This window comes from Rhincodon typus, unplaced genomic scaffold (assembly GCF_021869965.1).
Source record: "Rhincodon typus isolate 14 unplaced genomic scaffold, sRhiTyp1.1 hic_rhity00002298, whole genome shotgun sequence".
Classification (NCBI taxonomy): domain Eukaryota; kingdom Metazoa; phylum Chordata; class Chondrichthyes; order Orectolobiformes; family Rhincodontidae; genus Rhincodon; species Rhincodon typus.
Genome location: NW_025967936.1, coordinates 6546 through 25000, shown reverse-complemented (window position 1 = coordinate 25000; position 18455 = coordinate 6546). Strand labels below are relative to the sequence as shown.

Here is an 18455-nt window from a genome sequence, read left to right as displayed (position 1 = left end):
CTACAATGTTTCAGAAAGTTAGTATACAATCTAGGAAATGCACATCTCTTAGTTTGATATCTTAATTTGACAAGAATGGACAATTATCTATTTTTTAGCCCATTTGTTCATGGATGTATTGCCCATCCTTCTGGTGAATGTATTGGTGAGCTGCCTTATCAAGCCATTACATTCGTTTGATGTAAGGATACTACAGTGATGTTACGAAGAGTTCCAGGATTTTGACCCAGCAACGTGAAGGAATACTGATATCGTTATAAATCAGGATATTGTGTGACTTAGTGGGGATCTTTTTGTGGCTGGTGGAGGTGGCCTCATGCAGCCACTGCCATTGTTCTTCAATGGGTTTTGCCTTAGTCGGTTACCACCCTGTGTCTTGTGAATGGAGCATTCTTTTCCATTTAGAATTCCTAGTCACTGACCTGTTCCTGTAGCCAGTTCTTATATAACTAGTCCAGTTCAGCTTTTGGTCAATGATGACCCCCAAGATGTTGTTTGAGGGTTCAGCGTTCAATGATGGTAATACTATTGATTATATAGGTGTCATGATTAGGTTCTCTCTTGTTTGAGATGGTCATTACCTGGCACTTGTGTGGTTCAAATGTTACTTGCCACTTACCAGTCCATTCCTAGATGTCGAGATCTTGCTGCATATGGACACAGATTGCCTCAGCATCTGAAGCATCACAAATGATACTGAGCATTGTGCGGTTATCAGTGAATATTCCCACTTTTGACATTATGACAGGAGGAAGGTCATAGATGAAGCAGCTGAAGATGGTTAGAAATAGGACACTGGTCTGAGGAATTCCTGGCTCCTGGGACTGAGATAAATGTCCTCCAACGACCACAGCTGTCTTCCTTTCTGCTAGGTACAACTCCAGTCAGCAAAGAGCGTGCCTCCTGATTACCATTGGCTTTTGTTTTGCTCGGGCTCCTTGATGCTATACTTGGTCAAATGCTGTCATATGATCAAGGGTAGCCACGCTCAACTCACTTCTGTGAGCTCTTTTGTCCATGTTTGGATCAAGGCTATATTAAGATCAGGAGCTGAGTCGCTCTGGTAGAACCCAAACTGGGCACCAGTGAGCAGGTTATTCCTGAGCAAGTGCCACTTGATAGATAGCACTATAGACTACCCCTTACAATGCTTTATTGATGATTGAGAATAGACTGGCTGGTTTAGATTTCTCCTATATTGTAAAAGAAACATTTGAGAATGTTTAAAAGGGGGTTAATAGCTGGGGGAGAAGCATATTACTAACTTGAGATAGAACCGCATTTTTTTTTACATATGAAGAGAAATTCCAATTTCTTTTTGGGGCTACAAAGCAACGATATGATGCGTCTATGTGGAAAAGACTCATTCAGAAAAATATAAATGATGCTACATTTTATACTTATTTTTTCTTCTCAGTTTGAGATTAACCTTCCTTGTGATGTCTTGAAACCATTTTCCAAATTTTTCCACAGTGGTGGTGGTGACTGTGCACTTCCAATGCTTGAAGATCTTTTACTCTCCCTAGGAAAAATATTTCCACTGATTGATAAAATCATGAAAAGGGAGGTAAGTGAAATTTGAGTTCTGTTGTGACAGCCAAGTTCCTAATGATGCAGTCACTGTGGCAAGATTAGAAATTGCTCATGAGTTGCTGGCAGAGCAGATGATGCATTCTTGTTCCATGCTTTATATTCTGAACATTACTGAGATTAGTACCAGTAGTTCCAAATTAGAAATTGCAACTTTATCTGTTAGGTGTTTCTGCTCTCATGTGGTGAAATTTAATGATAAATTTCTTGTTTTGGACCAAAGAGAGTATTAATGGTGAAACTCCAGTAGAGTTGACATCATGGGGAGAAAATTGGGAGATGGATTAAGCATCTGCAATCCTTGAAGTGTAACAGTTGGAATTGGGCATATTTTTTGTACTCGTTTGTTAGGGAGCAGAACTAAATTCCGAATCTGTGAGAACAGAGGACTGTTTGGAATTATAAAATATTATTTTTGTTTTTGTTTATCTGGCTTTCCCCAGAGATGTGACTTTATCCTACTTCTGTGACCTCTGAATTATACTTGTGTTTGCAGATTAAATGTGACTGCGAAATGAAGTGTTTAGCGTGTAATTAGATTGAGGGGGGATCTTATAGAAACATATAAAATTATGAAAGGAATAGATAAGATAGAAGTAGAGAGGATGTTTCCACTGGCAGGTGAAGCTAGGACAAGAGGGCATAGCCTCAAGATTAGAGGGAGCAGATTTAGGACTGAATTGAGAAGGAACTTCTTCACCCAGAGGGTTGTTAATCTATGGAATTCCTTGCCCAGTGGAGTAGTTGACGCTACTTCAGTAAATGTTTTTAAAGATAAGGTAGATTTTTTTTGAACAATAAAGGAATTAAGGGATACGGTGAGAACGCGGGTAAGTGGATCTGAGTCCACGAAAAGATCAGCCGTGATCTTATTGAATGGCGGAGCAGGCTTGAAGGGCCGGATGGCCTACTCCTGCTCCTAGCTCTTATGTTCTTATGTAAAATAATTCCTTTTTTTAAAATTTGTACTAAGTGGCAATAGCTACAAAGTTGAGAGGGACTAACTAGATGGTATTATCACATTGTAGCATGTGGCAGTTTTCATTGTGACGGTCAGTTTTGTTTCAAGCAGCACGCATACAGAACCAAAAAGATCATAGGGTGATAGAACAGGGCGAGGAATATAAATTATGGTTGCAAAGAAGCTGTACAAAAAGCAAGATCGACATTAGATTTGAAATTTGTGAAGTTCTTTTAGAAGTCTAATAACAGCGGGGTAGAAATTGTTCTTGAACTTGTTGGTGCATGTGTTTTAAGCTTTTGTATCTTCTGCCTGATTGATCAGGTTTGAAAAGATTATGACCAGGGTGGGAGGGGTCTTTGATGTTGGCTGCCTTTCCATGGCAATGAGGAGTGTAGATGGAGTCAATGGATGGAAGCTTGGCTTGCCTAATGACCTGGGCAGTGTTCACAACTTTTGTAGTTTCTTACAGTCCTGGGCAAAGCAGTTGCCATATCAAGCTGTGATGTGTCCAGATAGAATGCTTTCTTTGGTGCATTTGTAAAAGTTTGTGAGTGTCCTGTGGACATGCCGAATTTCCTTAGCCTCCACATTTGCTGTAAAGGAAAACAGTGAAATAAGAGAATGTATGATTCATTGACTGTTGTTTTCTTTAAGCTCTCTTCTCAACCAACTGAGCATTTTGTTCCTGCTTACCTCTCCCAATGCCCTTCCAAACAGTCGCCCTCTAGAGGCCATGTCTTCTTGAGTCTGTCTCCCAGTTGTCAGTGTCAACATTTGCCATCTTCATATTTTGCTTGTAGCAGGGGTGTGGAACCCAAGAGTCTGTGATCCAGTGGACAATTAAAAGGATCTTTGGGTATGTGAGTATACACTGATGGAATCAGCAGAGGGTATCTGCATACACAACAAAACTGATTGGCAAGACAAGGTTGAACAGTATTCTGAGATCCAAGGTGCACCAAATCCTTGCTGGAGAGTTGCTCCATGTTAATGATGCCTTACTAACATTCCACACCAAGGAATGATTGCAGCAGCAAGTTGACAGACATTGTCTCTCTCATGCATGTAAAGAGTTCGGTTTGACTGTCCACATCGGGAAGTCAAATGTCATAGTTCAGGGTGTTACCATACTACTATTTCTCAGCACTGATAACATGATGCTGGAGGTGTTGATAATTTCACATATCTAAGTTTTACAATCACTAGTAATTAGCACTTGATACTAAAATTAACACACACATTGTGTCAAGGTGAAAGTGGGTGGAACAACTGCTGTGAATATCAAACTGAGGGTCTATCAAGTCTACATCCTCCGTGCACTCCTCTACAGTAGTGAGACTTGGACAACATTTGCTAGACAAAAGAAAAGACTGAACAGTATCAGAGCAGAATAATGCTATGGGAATGCTTTAAAAGGCAGGTTCAAATAGAAGGAATTAGTTTAATCACTATCAGAGAAAAATAATATGAGGGACAAAATGAAACAGAACATGCTGCTCGTGGAGCAGGCCCATGCCAACCTGCAAACAATGTACTGAGTAGGAAGAAATACAGAGAAATCTGTCAGGTACCCGGTTCCCACTGATCCAAGGCTGACATCTTTTTTTTCTTATCGATCTTCCATATGTTTCTTTGGTTGAGAAGAATGGACTGATTGAATAATCTGTATTGAGCTTGTCCCACTTTCAGGTGAGAAAGGGAGCTGATTTTAACTGGACAATTTCATAAAAGAATGAATTGATTTTTAGACTGAGGTACCTTGGTAGTGAATCATCAGTTATCTGTAGGATCACCATTGTTCTGTACCTACACTACATCACAGCCCCAATTTTGGCAAAACAAGTGTCACTGTACAGTCTGAATATAATTATTAGGGACATCATCAGTTCCCATTGCAGTACCCTAACTTGAGTCTATAGCTACCTATTACTATGAATGGGATAGAAATACCAGTATAGTTCTATTAAGTAGTTGTCGGTATCTTTAAGGAATGTCATTCACATTTCGTGGACTTAATAAATCAGTAGCAAAAATATCTTTCCATTAAATTTAATTCTGAGGAGCACGTTCAAAGTTGCACATGTTAATCTCTGGTTTATGATGCAGTCATAAACTTGCATGTGCTCACATCTGTACTGAACTGTAAAGAACATAATGTGGTATGCTGCTTGATAACACTTTAATGTTGAAAATCCTAATGGAATGCTAGCCATAAATGTACTGGTTTATGAATTATGAAGTCAGATCACATTGTCAACAGAATTTGTTAACATCTTTGATTTTTGAGCTAATGTTATGGTTATGAACAATATTGGCTAACATTTTTAATGTGCTATAAAATATTTTTATTGATTCTTGGTTTTTTTTTTCAGAATTCTAACGCATTAAATTTAAAATTCCTGTTCTTCTGTTCAAATCTCCCTGTGAGCCCCTTCTGTAGCTGTGCAACTGGCACCAGTCCTAGAGCAATCAGTATTTTTAGTTCTGTCTTTTGTCCTCAGCTTTTTGCTGCATCTCTCTATTGGCGGGTCTGCTTTCAACAATCCAGGCATTAAGCTCTGGGACTTTTCTCCAGTTGTGTACCCATCTGACCTCCCTTCAAGTTGCCCCTTTAAAGCTACCTCTTTGACCATGCTTTTGGTTACCCATCCTAATACCGCCTTAAGGAGCAGTATCAAATGTTGGCTGATGATGACCCTGGGAAGCTTTGCTAGATTAAAGACACAAAATAAATGCAGGTTATAACAGGAAAAAAAAATGTTCTCTGTTTTTGAGAATAGTTATGTTATATATCCACATCCATGTAGGTGATTTTCTTAATAGTTTGAGCATTACGTTCTTTGCTGAAGCAACATCCAGTGAACATGTAATTGTAGAATGGTGGTTTAATAACCTTTGTTTATTGTTGCATAGGTTAGAAATGGTATTGTGGTATGTTCTACACAGTCATCTGGTGTATCTGCAGCACGTTATGCTCTCAGAGGTGGAGCAAGCAGGTATATAAATGTTAAACTGTTTTTTCCTTTTCTTTTTGCAATTTTCAGCACTTGCTGCCTGCTGTTCTGAAAGTAACCACTACAATGATATCACTTTTTGTCTAGCATCTCATCCAGATTCTAGCTGTTTGCAGTTCAGACGCAAGTGTTTCCTCTCGAGCAATTAGTGCTTCCAGCAGGGAATTTTGAACAGCAATCCAGAGCACAACTAGGGCCATTTGCTTCGCCAAATTTAGTGCCATGTGCAATCTGTCTTGGATAGAGGCTGATCGTTTAGGACTGAGTAAAGAGAGATTACGTATCTCAGATTGAGAGCCTTTGGAATTCTGTATCTCAGAGAGTGTTAAGTACTCCATCAATGAATACATTTAAGGCTGGAATGAAAAGAATTTTGGACTCTCAAGGAACTGAGGTAATTGGGGAGTAGCAGAGAAGGTGGAGTTGATGACGGAGATCTGCCATGATTGTATTGAATGGTAGAACAGGCTCAATGAGCCAAATGGCCTACTTCTGCTTCTATTTCTTATTTAACTGTAGTTCCCTGGTACTGCCCCCCACCCCCACCTCACTGAGAGCAGCTAAATGAGTCCAGACTAGAGATCACACTTGACTATTGCCATTCATTACAAACTCAAAATACTGGCAAAGGATACTGTGATTGTGTACTTGTAAACTGGCAGAGTCACTTGTTTGTTAATCGTTGAAGTTACTGCTGGACCTCAATGAATGAGGACCAAGCAGTCACAGTAGGTAAAAGCAATTTATTGATGTCCAAAGCTCCCCTGTCATTGCCTAAAGTTTTATTTGGAATGCATGCAATGCTTTTTGGAAAATGTTTGCTGGTAAGTTGACTGAGGTAAACATTTGTCACTCTTTAAATTAGGAAACTTTTCTTATGATTTAATTTCACAGGTTTCTAAGCATCTCTTCAAGTCTGGTCTGGTTTTTCTTTTCTTTAAATTGGATAAATATGTGGTGAATCTGATTATCATTTAACGCCCTAATAGATTTTAAATCTTCTATTTCTCTGCTGATTTAATATTCCATTTATGTTTGGGAACAATCTTGTTGCTATTTTCTATTGTCCTTCTAATTAGCTTCATTACTTTTTAATGGGTCGCAGTGGCAAGATGAATAATCAGTTCAAAAAGTAACCTAGCGAGTTCTTTGTAGTTATGACATAACTTATATGGTCTAATCTTTATATTAGCACTTTGGTTACTGTTTAAACATTGAAATTGACTTGTCTACTAATGTTGTAAATTATGTTTTTTTTAAAGAGTTTTGCTTCTGCAGCTTGGAGAAGCAGATATTCCAATTGATATTAAAGAGGATGAGTATGTTCCCTTTGTTTATCTGCAAATCATGTTTAAAATCTTATTACTTTAAAATGTTCATGTTGTTAAGAATGTGTTCTTACACCTAGAATGAAAGTTTCCTTCCGAGCAACTTGTAAATATTTCCAAAAGTTTATTGGAGCTCCTTGTTGAATCCAGAACACTTCATTGCATAGCACAGTCATGAAGCTATGGAAGGTTTCTTCACCATTTTTTTGAATTAGCTGACCTCAACCAAGAAGAGTCTTGGCAGCAGCATAGTAACCATATAAAAATTAGCTTTAGAACATAGAACTGTACAGCACAGGAAAGCGCCTTTACGTGACACCAAATTAAACTAATTCCTTCTGCCTGCCTTTGGTCCATATCCCTCCACTCCTTGCATTTTCATGTACGTATTTAATAGTCCCTTAAACGCCGCTATCGTATCTTCCTCCACCACCACTCCTGGCAGCACGTTCCTGACTCCTCCCACTCTCTGTGTTTTAAAAATAAACTTGCTCGTCACATCTCCTTTGAACTTTCCCCCCTCACCTTAAATGTACGTCCCCTAGTATTAGACATTTCAACTCTGAGAAAAAGATTCTGACTGCCAGCCCTATCTACGCCTCTCTTAATTTTATAGATTTCTGTCAAATCTTCCCTCAGCCTCCACTGTTCCAGAGAAAACAACCTGAGATTTTTATTTAGCCATTCCTTGTAGCTATTACCCTCTAATCCAGGTAGCATCCTGGTAAACCTCTTCTGCACCCTCTTCAAAGGCTCCACATACCTTCTGTAATGTGGCAACCAGATTTGAATGCAATACTGTAAGTGTGGCCTAGCTAAAGTCTTATAAAGCTGCAACATGACATCCTGACTCTTGTACTCAGTTCTCCTACCAATAAAGGCAAGCATACCGTATGCCTTGCTTACACCCGATCTTCTTGCGTGATCATTTTCAGGGAGCTATGGACTTGAACTCCAAGATCCCTCTGTACATCAATGCCATTAACTGTATACATATCCTTAACATTGGATCTCCAAAAGTGCAGTGCCTCGCACTTACCAAATTAAACTCTGTCGCCATTTCTCTGCCCACATCTGCAACTGATCTGCATCCTGCTGTATCCTTTGACAAAGCTCCACACTATCCACAGCTCCACCAATCTTTGTATCATCTGCAAACTTACTAACCCACCCATCTACATCTTAATCCAAGTTTTTTATAGAAATCACAAACAGCAGAGGTCCCGGTACAGATCCCTGCGGAACACCACTAGTCATGGACCTCTAGCCAGAAAAACACCATTCCACCAGTACCCTCTGCCTTCTATAAGCAAGCTATTCTGAATCCATGTGGCCAAGTCACTGTGGATCCCATGCATCTTTAGTGCAAGGTTATAGAGAAGAAAATAGACAGAGTTTCCTGCCTTTACTAACAGTTCAAGGAACTTAGATAAAAGTGCAAAATCACCAGGAAGAAAAGATGGTATTGACTCATGGTGAATAATTGATCATGTGAATAATGGGCAGGGGGAAAAGACCGAGTGAAAGCCAGTGCCAGTCAACGAAAGCCCCTCCAATCCAGAAATCCTTCCTTTAGCAGAGCAGTGATGTGTGGGGGTAGAGGTTAAATTAAACAAAGATGTGTTTTCAAAAAGAGCACTGCTAAATGAAGTTGAGCTAATTATCACAAACTTTCATTGCTGACTTTTATTTACTTTGGCCAAAATGTCCTCCCTTGGAGGAGCCTTATGGTATTTCAGCTTAATGGCTATTAGCAATGTATGAGCATCAGTATTAGAACGCAGTATGACTGTCAGAGGCAAAGCTCAAAATGTTCATGGCGTTGATGGATGAATTCTTACCAGAAAGCGTTCCATTTGCCCAGGAAAAGTTACGATATGGAGGCGCCAGTATTGGACTGGGGTGGACAAGGTCAGAAGTCACATGACACCAGGTTGTGGTCCAACAGGTTTATTTGAAATCACAAACTTTTGGAGTGCTGCTCCTTCGTCAGGTGGATTAGAAGAAGCAGCGCTTCGAAAGCTTGTGATTGCAAATAAACCTGTTAGACTATAACCTGGTGTCATGTGACTTCTGACCAGGAAAAGTGAATTGGGGGCGAACAATCAGAGGAAAATCTTCCTTTGTATTTGGAACTGAGAAAGTTTGAATTGAGTTGCTCTTCCAATCACATCTTGCTTCTTCCCTGTGTTTGCTGCTGATAAACTAATAAGTGAGAAGTGAGTAACGCTGGTGGACAAGGCCCACAGGGAGCAATTGTTTTGCCAGGCGAGGTGTGGGGTGGAGGGAAGATGAAAAATTATTTGGACCCCTGGCTGGAGGCATGCCAACAGTGAAGGCCTGAAGTCAACATAAACAGGCACTTCCTAGTACAAGAGTATTGTATATAATCAGGAGCAAGAATTACACCTTACTTTTATCCTACCTTTTTCGGCCTTTTCTGTCCTAAAGTCATTTGGGACCTTGTTTATATGCATTAACATTTTAACAATTGGCAGTCTTTATCCTCAAAAAAGGATGCATAGAGGACAGAGTTTAAAAATTTGATTTCAACTCCCCCAACAATGAAAAGAAGTATCATTAGAACATTTGTATATTCAGGTGGCTCCCACACGATTACATTTGGATACTATTGTGTCTGTATAAATGACCAGTATGTTGCTGATCCTTGCAATGCCCTGCCCAGTTTACTCAAATCCAGTCAGTTGAAAGATTGTAAAATTAAAAATCTGGTGGACTAGAGCTAGTTGATTTTATGTTTTAAAAAAATGCAATATCTTAACATCTTTTGAAATGTAATTTTCAGAAAAATTCTTGTGCTGCACATGTATGGTAAACAGGATGAGAAGAAGCTAAACAAGTACTACATTCCAGTCTGCTGGAAGGAGGTGTGTATGGAAATACTATTCGGTATAGCTTATCTAGTGTATGTAAACTGGTTTCTATCTGGAAAAATGTTTTATGCTGCACTGACTGGATAATTTAGATTTGCTTAATGTGTTTAGTAAAGTCATTTACACTCACCAGATTGCAGTTCAAGCTTTCAGGAATAATATGTTAATACCAGGGAAACTACTTAATCCTTGCATAAAAGTACTTGCGTTTCCCATGAATTACCCCATTGTAGTATGTGCACTTTACATCATAGTCTACATCTCTTTGATTTCATTGGGAGTTTGTTTCTTGGGTGTATGCAGACTTTCTCTTCAGGACGATCCAGGAAAATGGAAGTAGATCTGGATCTCTTTCCTGGATAATATGTAAATAATCACAGAGGACCCTGCAGGATTCAGGTCTAAATTGGAGTGATTTGAGGTGATGAAATGAGTTCAAAACTTTAATTTGGGCCATGAAACAGACCAGAATCCTATAATTGGTAGAGATACAAGGGTTCATCTACAATGTTCCCATATACTTGCAGGAAATCGGTAACAGGTGTCCCGGTAAGAGCGAAGATAACCAGGAAGGTGATATCAGATTGTCCATTGTATATTATTAGACCAAGTTTATACGGAAGTGATGAATGGAAGCCCATGAAAGGACTGTCTTGAGATGCTTCCCGTAATTACTCAGGCAAGAAATTAATATCCTATTATTTTGCCTGTTACTACGCAACTCCGAACTTGATCCTTGTTTCCATTGTCTGCTTAGATATCCCCTAAATTACTATATCTCCTGCAAGATAATTGAAGCAATTGAAGTGGGAATTGGTGGAGTTATTTGTTTGCTATAGCAACGATCCAAAGAAATCTGATGATGTAATGATAATGTTTTCCAATTGAGAAGCATAGTTGACAAATTGTTTAACTGTTTTAGTAGAATGCAGCAGAAAGTTGATTATTTATCTGGGCAGCTTCACTGCTCCTCACCACAACATGATCCCATCTATCTACCCTTGTAGAGATTTGGGGCCAAAACAAATTGGCACAAATTGTGGAGTCTGAATCTTTGTGCTGAAGAAGATGCTGCTGTGCTATACTACCCATTGGAAAAGTCAGGATGGTTTGATGTGCATACTTATCCAAAAATTTATGCATCTACTGTTTGAGAAGGATGTTTGTCATACAAATTATTTAGGCCCTAACGGATAGACAGTTTAACTTTATGAAAAATGCTCATTATCAAAATGAAAACTGCACTTTTACTAAATTATGAAATATTATGGTGCAGTAATGAAAATCAAAATATGAATAAAATATATATAATGTGCATCATATGTACATTCGTTTATTTTCTTCATAAATAGGATAATCCAAGCTATCCAAATTGAGGACTATCATATTAGACTACTTCACTTTTTGCTGTCATCAGCAAGTATTCTTGTGATGCTTGACAAATCATGTGAAATATGTAAGTCTTTTGTATGGCGCTGTTGTGTGGATTTAAATTGTTAGTTTTTCCACTGCAAAAAAGTGCAAATTTAGAACCTTTACAAGCTGCACAAACATAACTCAACCTTCATCTGATGTATGCTTTCCCATCCAACAAAGATCTAACTGCATTTTAGAAGTCCATTTCCAATGTTTCCATCACTAGCAGCTACATCACAGGCACTGCAGCTGCACACTGGTGACTGCACCCCCTGCAGTTGCAGTGGCATTAAACAAAACCTGAGTGAGGCAGGACATCCTTACTGTAGTGTTTCCCAAGGTTTTTTCCACTATGACCCGATTCTGAGGCTTGAAAATTGTCACATTCCTTCAGTAAGAATTGTGAGAGTGGGGTAGGTTGAAGGGGGAGATATTAAAGGGGGAACCTGGTAGAGAGGAAGCATACAGTTATAACTCGGTTGGAACCCCATAGCTGTCTTAGACCTTGTGACCCCAGGGTATTCTGAGCCCCACTGAGGAGCCCTCCTTTACAGGTTAGGGAAATAAAAAAGTGATTTTTGTGTTTGACTGTTGCTGAGTAGTGCAGCAATAATCAAAATGTAGCAGACACTATTTGCATATGATGGTTACTCCTGAAATTTTCCTCCTTAATGCAGAGATGTAACAGTCTTAAAGAGAGGAAGCTTTCAATTTTACATGAAGGTCAGAAAATCACATTTTCAAATTCTTTTGAATAAGCAATTTTGATTTTGACTCTATTTCACAGGATAATGAATGGGATGGGGATCTTCTTTATTCAGTCTTTGAGATTATTCTACCCTTGGCATATGGATACAGACCTGAACTGGTGATCTTGGTAGTGGGATCTAACATTGGAATTCAAACAATTACAATAGCTCACATGACACACTTACTCCAAGTTCTTGCTCAGGGTCGGATCCTTGTAATAAGCCAGGTATGGAGAAATTAATTGATTCTTTAGGCTTCAGGGTTTTCTTTTCCAGAGATTTAGAATATGTATTTAATGTAGTTTTGTGTAAGTATGAATGTGTTGATCATAAGATAACAAAATATATCTGTGATAGATATGCATTGCTGTTTAAATTAATGCTGGACACGCAGCGCAATATATACTCTGAGCCACTCCCAAGAGATCAGAAAATTAATTAGATTCCTAAAAAAAATCCAATGGTATGATTCCTGTCATGTGCTCTCTTAACTGATGATGGCAATGATAAAAGAAAAGATAGAACAACTGTGCTCAAAATTTCAAGCTGGGAAAGTGGGAGAAAAATGGCTTGTATTCCCATTGCTGAGCATTCCAATGACCTCTGCTGTAGATTCAGCAGTAATGCCTCCACTTTCACTCAGTTCACATATAAATGTCCTTTTTGCCAAGGTGCTGCAAGCTCAATACCCATGAAAATGTACAACAGAACCACTGAGCACATTGAGAAAGGAAGTATAGAAATGTGGAGAAAGGGAATTAAGGGAGAAATTTAGAGATTATAATGTAATGTATACTTACATGAGCTGAACTATCCTGGTTTATCTTAAAATAACTGAAAATGATAATATTTTTACAAGTTTTCTATTTTGGGTAAATCGCAAGTTACCTTTAATTTGGCTACTTGTTTAGAAATCTCAGAGACAATCCAGTACTGAAACAATAATTCAAACTTTATTGCAAGTAGCAATATTTGGATATTAGACCCGTCAAGTAACCAAGTATAAGACTGTGACCCAACTTAGCTATATACTTGATTCATGGCAAAATCTGGCCAGGACTTCAACCTGTCTCTGGAGGTTTCCAGGATTCAGACCTTCTGCAGTGTTGTTCTTCAAAGTTCTGCTATCGAGTTGTTCTGGTGTTTGGTTCTTATTCAGATTTTCCTTTGGTCTCTGAGGTGTTATATTGATGATTTCTTTAGAGTCTTTCATCCAAGTTACTGCAAGACTGCAGCTGGCTTCCTCATCAAAAGTAATTTCATTGTTTCTTGTTAGATTTGGCATTGACTGTTTGAAGACACCACTTTCCTTTGATTAACTCCTTAAATTCTTCTGCAGGGCAATCGGTCGTCCTTGTGGCATAAAGAATCCCGTTTATCAAGCAGGTGTCAAAGCAGTTTTGTTTATGTAATCTTGCAAAGACATGTCTAATTGCTTAAGTCTCTGTGTGACAGCCTGTTTTTGTTGTTTAATAGTTTATTCCAGACAGAGTTATTGCTGTGTGTAATAGTTTGTTGATTCATTCAACCCATGAACAGTAATTAAAGTTATGAAGTCTGTAATATCACATTTCTAATCGGTCATAAAATAGATTTTCACACTTTTTTTATTCAGGCTTCTGACTTTGTGGAGACTTTGCTGAGTTCTTTAATCGGTGATGCATTATCTGCAATGAGCTCTTTTAATCTGAAACAAGAAAACACCCAAGTATTGGTAAAACTTAGACAAGAATTGAAGAAGCATTGGTGGTTGCTTTAGAGCGGAGGTATGCAAATATATCGACACATTAAAACAGACATGGGTAAAAATTAAATATCAGACATCAAAGCATTGCATTATATTGCACCCTGAAAAATGCCATGCAGCAAACTTCTAATCTCAAGCTTGCTGTCCAGTGGAATAGTGGAGAACAGTGACAAAAGCAGGCATTGCTATTCTTTATCAACCTGTTCAGACATTGCACAACACGCATCTGGAGCAGGGACTTAAATGTGGGCCTACTGATACAAACGAATCCCTTTCAAAAGCAGACATATCATTAAAAAGGGAGAGAAAAATGGAATACAATTATGCTGGTCAATTAAGGAAAAACTGACATGAAACAAGAAAATTTGGCTCATTTAAGCCTTCCTTCTGAACAGACTTAAAATAATCTGCCATAATTAAAGACAAAACTCCCAAGAAATGTGAAATTTTAAAACCTCAAAATAAAATGATCAAAAAGAGAATGCAGTGCTCCCCATGATTTTCACTGCTGACCAGTTGAACTCTGAAGGTGGTGTCTGCTTGACCATGTGGTTCAGTTACATACTTTGTTATGTTTGTCTATACTTGCTGACAACCATTGTCCTCCTAAATTACTATTTATCCAGCTATTTTTTGTATACATTAATCAGCATAAGAATCATTTTTAAGTATAGTTTACTCAATTATCTACAGCTACTTTTAACTTCTAATCTTGCTTCAGACCCTTAAACTTGAACCCAATTTGTTAGTTCTGGATTAGCAGCAAAGCTTGTATTATCTGTTTGTCCCCATGTTTTCTATACCTTTTAGCATTTTCAAGTCCCAGGTCTTTTCTCTCCCTTCAGCCTATACCTCAATAAGGATAAATGTTGTTGCTCACAAAATGGCTCAATACATTTCTGGTAGTGACTCCAAAAACCATACATGCTAATCTATATTCCTTTTGCTTCTCTCGCAGTAGGAATGCAATGAGTTTTTTTTAATTCAAAGTACTTCAGAAAATTTTGTTTACAATGCCTGCTATTGAATGACCATGCTCCCTCTGTATTTTGAATGGAAATTAGCTGGAACTGCTAATATCACTTTAAATTCCCTGATTTCCTTTAGTAATCATTAGCTACTAATGGTTCATCTGAATGTCAGTCCTTCATTTTCTTCTGTAAATGATGATAGCCAGTACCTGTTAAGTATTTCCAAAGTTGGATTCTCAGTTCCTCATACTGAGTTGTTGATTCTGATGCACAACAGGATTACAAAAATTTAAGCTGTGCACTTTAGAAGGTAAGGAAATTCAGAAATCAAATATCTTTTGCCCCTCCTAGCAACTTTGAACAAAGGTTTGCAGCAGATTATTTAGTCTGTCCTTTCTAGAAAGGAAGGTGCATATTAAGTAATACCGCAAAAACAGTAAAAAGAAAAATAATTACATGTAGCAATTCCTATCACTGTCTTTCACCTTCTCTTTATCCTTTGTTACAAACAGGGAGGAGAGAGAACTGAAACACCAATTCCCTTCCCTGCTTGCCTGTAAATAATACGTTTTCAAAAAGGATAATGTCTATTTCTTTGCCATTAACTCTTAGAAAATAACAGCAGGCCTTCATGAGTTTAAATGAAGAGGATTATTTATTTTCCTGTTCACCCAAGGGGGTGTCTAACACATCACGTGTGTTCAAGAAAAATCCAGTTAGAGAATATTACACTTTAAGTCAATAAACAAAATAATAGTTTGTAATTCATGTGTTTAACTTGTCTTGGGGGAGAAAGCATATATTGTGGGCTTAGTGAAGAAGGCATCTTCACTCTAGAAGGATAGTCTAGGTGGATTCAATACCTGAAGTTGTATAGCAAAAATGTTGCAGGATTCTCTTAACAAATGGATTTTCAGCACATCATGAAGTTAGTCACATGTGGTCTTCTTACCTGGAGGTAAAGTTTGTGTACTGCTGGATTTGAGAAGCAACAGGCTGGTTATGTTACCTGTTGCAATATCCAGTTTTAAGGCTTACGAATTTCCAATTTTGCTGTTGTTTCATGTCACTTACACAATTACTGGTTTTTCTCTGGTTTGCAAGATAATAAAATGAGTTACCTAAGAACAAATTTGAGCAGGTGTTGGAGAGGAATTTTAAAGAGGAGCCTGAGTCTGTGTTCAGTAGTGCAAATCAATCTTTGTTTGGAGCTCCTAACCAACGCAGCGTGGACGAGGTCTCCAGGACACTCTACCGTTCCCAATAAAGTACAGGATGTAACATTCCACATTACAATGGTTACATGCAACATGAACATCAGTGCTCGCCACCTCCGCTCTGACCTACACATCCAATCCTGTGAATACATTATCAATGATGGACAACTTATGGGAAGTTTGCCAGACTTTCTGTCACTTGACCTGGGGCCCTTACAGTCCATCTTATTGATCACACTGACTGTTATATCCCTTCCCAGACATTTGCCAGCTGCATCGTATATTTGCTTATTAATAATGACTCCTCAAATTTTGTTATGAAATTTTTAATTGCTAACCTTTGGATGTTAATTACTACCAATTGTTATAAAGTTTGTAATATCAGCTCTAATATACATAGTCCAAAGTCACACAGCACCATGTTATAGTCTGACAGCTTTATTTGAAAACACAAGCTTTCAGAGTCTAGTACTTCTTCAGGTGCTAGTGAGAGAGGTAGTATCAGACACAGAATTTATAAGTAAAAGGTCAAAAGTTCACACAATTGATGAGAATGTATGAAACAAACCTAAGATGCTGCTTAGTACATCCCCATCAATGGTGTGAACCTTTGACCTTTTACTTATAAATTAGTAGACATTTAATATCCATTTTTATAAGTAAAATCCATTCCAGAAATTCTATACTGAATACAGTCCATCATTAAAATTATGAATATGATATGATATGCTTTACTGGGCATGACACTAAGTTTATTCCTCCTGAACAACTGATGATTATGCTTTCTTCGCCCTCAGGGATTCATATCCATTGACACTCTTCTTATCTAACCTAAGCAGTGAACGTAAACGCACTATTCAACTGGGGCAATATTGCATCTGCTTCAATCAAAGCACTCGAGACATGATTATAAATTGAGCCCCTAGCCTTTTTCTTTACTGTCAAACTTGGAGAGACAATTGTGGTGCCATCTTAGCTAAAGTCATCAAACTTTGAATAGGCCAGATAAATAACCTGAACCATTCCTGAGTCATTGTTTATATATGTTTCATTTTTGTAATGTATTATGCGTTGACCCATTGCAAAAGTCCAACTTGATATTTTATTCTCATGAACTAATATTGGTTTGTGACTTCAATTGTGCTTTTATCAACTGACTCAAAATTGAGATTTTGCATACAACTTTCATATGTTGTAAGTGTACTTCTTCCTCTTTCCAAAATGCATTAAATTAGACATTTGGGCTTGTTTTTTGAAGTTGGAACTTGGAATAACCTGAATCCATATTTTGGAAGCACTATTGGCATTGCATACATTGGCAGTTTTGTTGTTACATATGAATTCAAATACTCTGCTGGAGATTGTTGAAATACAAGTTGTCCTTGTACAGAAACTGGTCAATATGCAAAATAATAAACTGTTATATTCATCTACACTGTTCTTAATAACAGCTTGTTTAATTCGCACATGGACAGACTTTTTGGACAATGAAAAAATGCTAGTGATTTGTTTGGGATGAGCATCGCACAGAATTAATCAAAGACTGATGAAGTTGAAAAGGAAGATGCAAATACCTTTTTCATTAAATACCCAGATTTAATGCCATACATAAAAGCCACTGTTATAGTAATTTAAAGCCCAGTAATTATATTGAAAATTAGAATTCTATACTGTAAAATGCTTCTGCACACATGTGTTGTCATGTTATGCTTTGGAAGAATTAACAGATGGCAATTGCTTGATTACTTGCACTTCAAAATGTTCAAATAGAATTTTTTTTTATTTGTATCACTGGACTGTTGTAGATTGCCTAATGTTAAATTAAAGAATGAATAATATACATAAAATTTGTGTTTCTTAGATTTGTTCACTAACTGGTACCAGTCAAAAATCATTTATATCAAAATCAAGTCTGATTTAGCCTGGCCAATCCTAAATCCTGGGACAGTTATGCCAAAAACATACTATTTTTTCCTCTTGCTGTTTGTGAAACCTGGTTTTGACAAATTGGCTGCTACACTTTCCCTCAGGATGCTTTAAAACAAATTCTCTAAGTAATTTACTGGCAATAGAATACTTTGAGATATACTGACACAATATGAATTATTTTTAGTTTCTAACTTCAAAATTAGCCTGACGTGTCACGGTTGCAGGGCTTCCAATAGAGAAAAGATCCTGCACATTTGTAGAATCTGTAGAAAGTGATAGAAATAATTGCATACTAAATGAGGATACTAATCAGGGCTGAGTCAGCATGGTATCATCAAGGGGATGTCACACCTGACAAATCTGTTAGAATTCTTTTGAGGAGGTAACAAGCAAGTTAGGTAAAGCAGAGCCAATGAACATGATCTATTTGAATTTCCAGAAAGTCTTCGACAAGAAAGTTTGAACACAAGTTTGAGTCATTTTTAAGCATGCATTCAGCAAAAAATTGCCTTTATGGTTTCAGTGCTATTTTATGCTAATTCAGGATTTCATTGTCTGAATTGGGTTCCATCCACAAAACTGGTACTGTGGTCAAAATGGCGATGTTGTTTTGATATTGTGGATTGACGGATGCTG

At 37.8% G+C, this 18455-nt stretch overlaps 1 protein-coding gene across 1 annotated transcript; it reads left to right on the top strand.

Annotated features, from left to right (window-relative positions):
- Positions 1–1417: 1417 nt before the first annotated feature.
- On the top strand, positions 1418–17737 carry LOC125481480 (polyamine deacetylase HDAC10-like; the record flags this gene model as incomplete). Its single annotated transcript, XM_048593076.1, has 6 exons — positions 1418–1567; positions 5468–5550; positions 6831–6887; positions 9703–9784; positions 11994–12182; positions 13571–17737. Coding segments are annotated over 6 exons (705 nt in total), but the record flags the coding sequence as incomplete, so codon positions are not given.
- Positions 17738–18455: the final 718 nt, after the last annotated feature.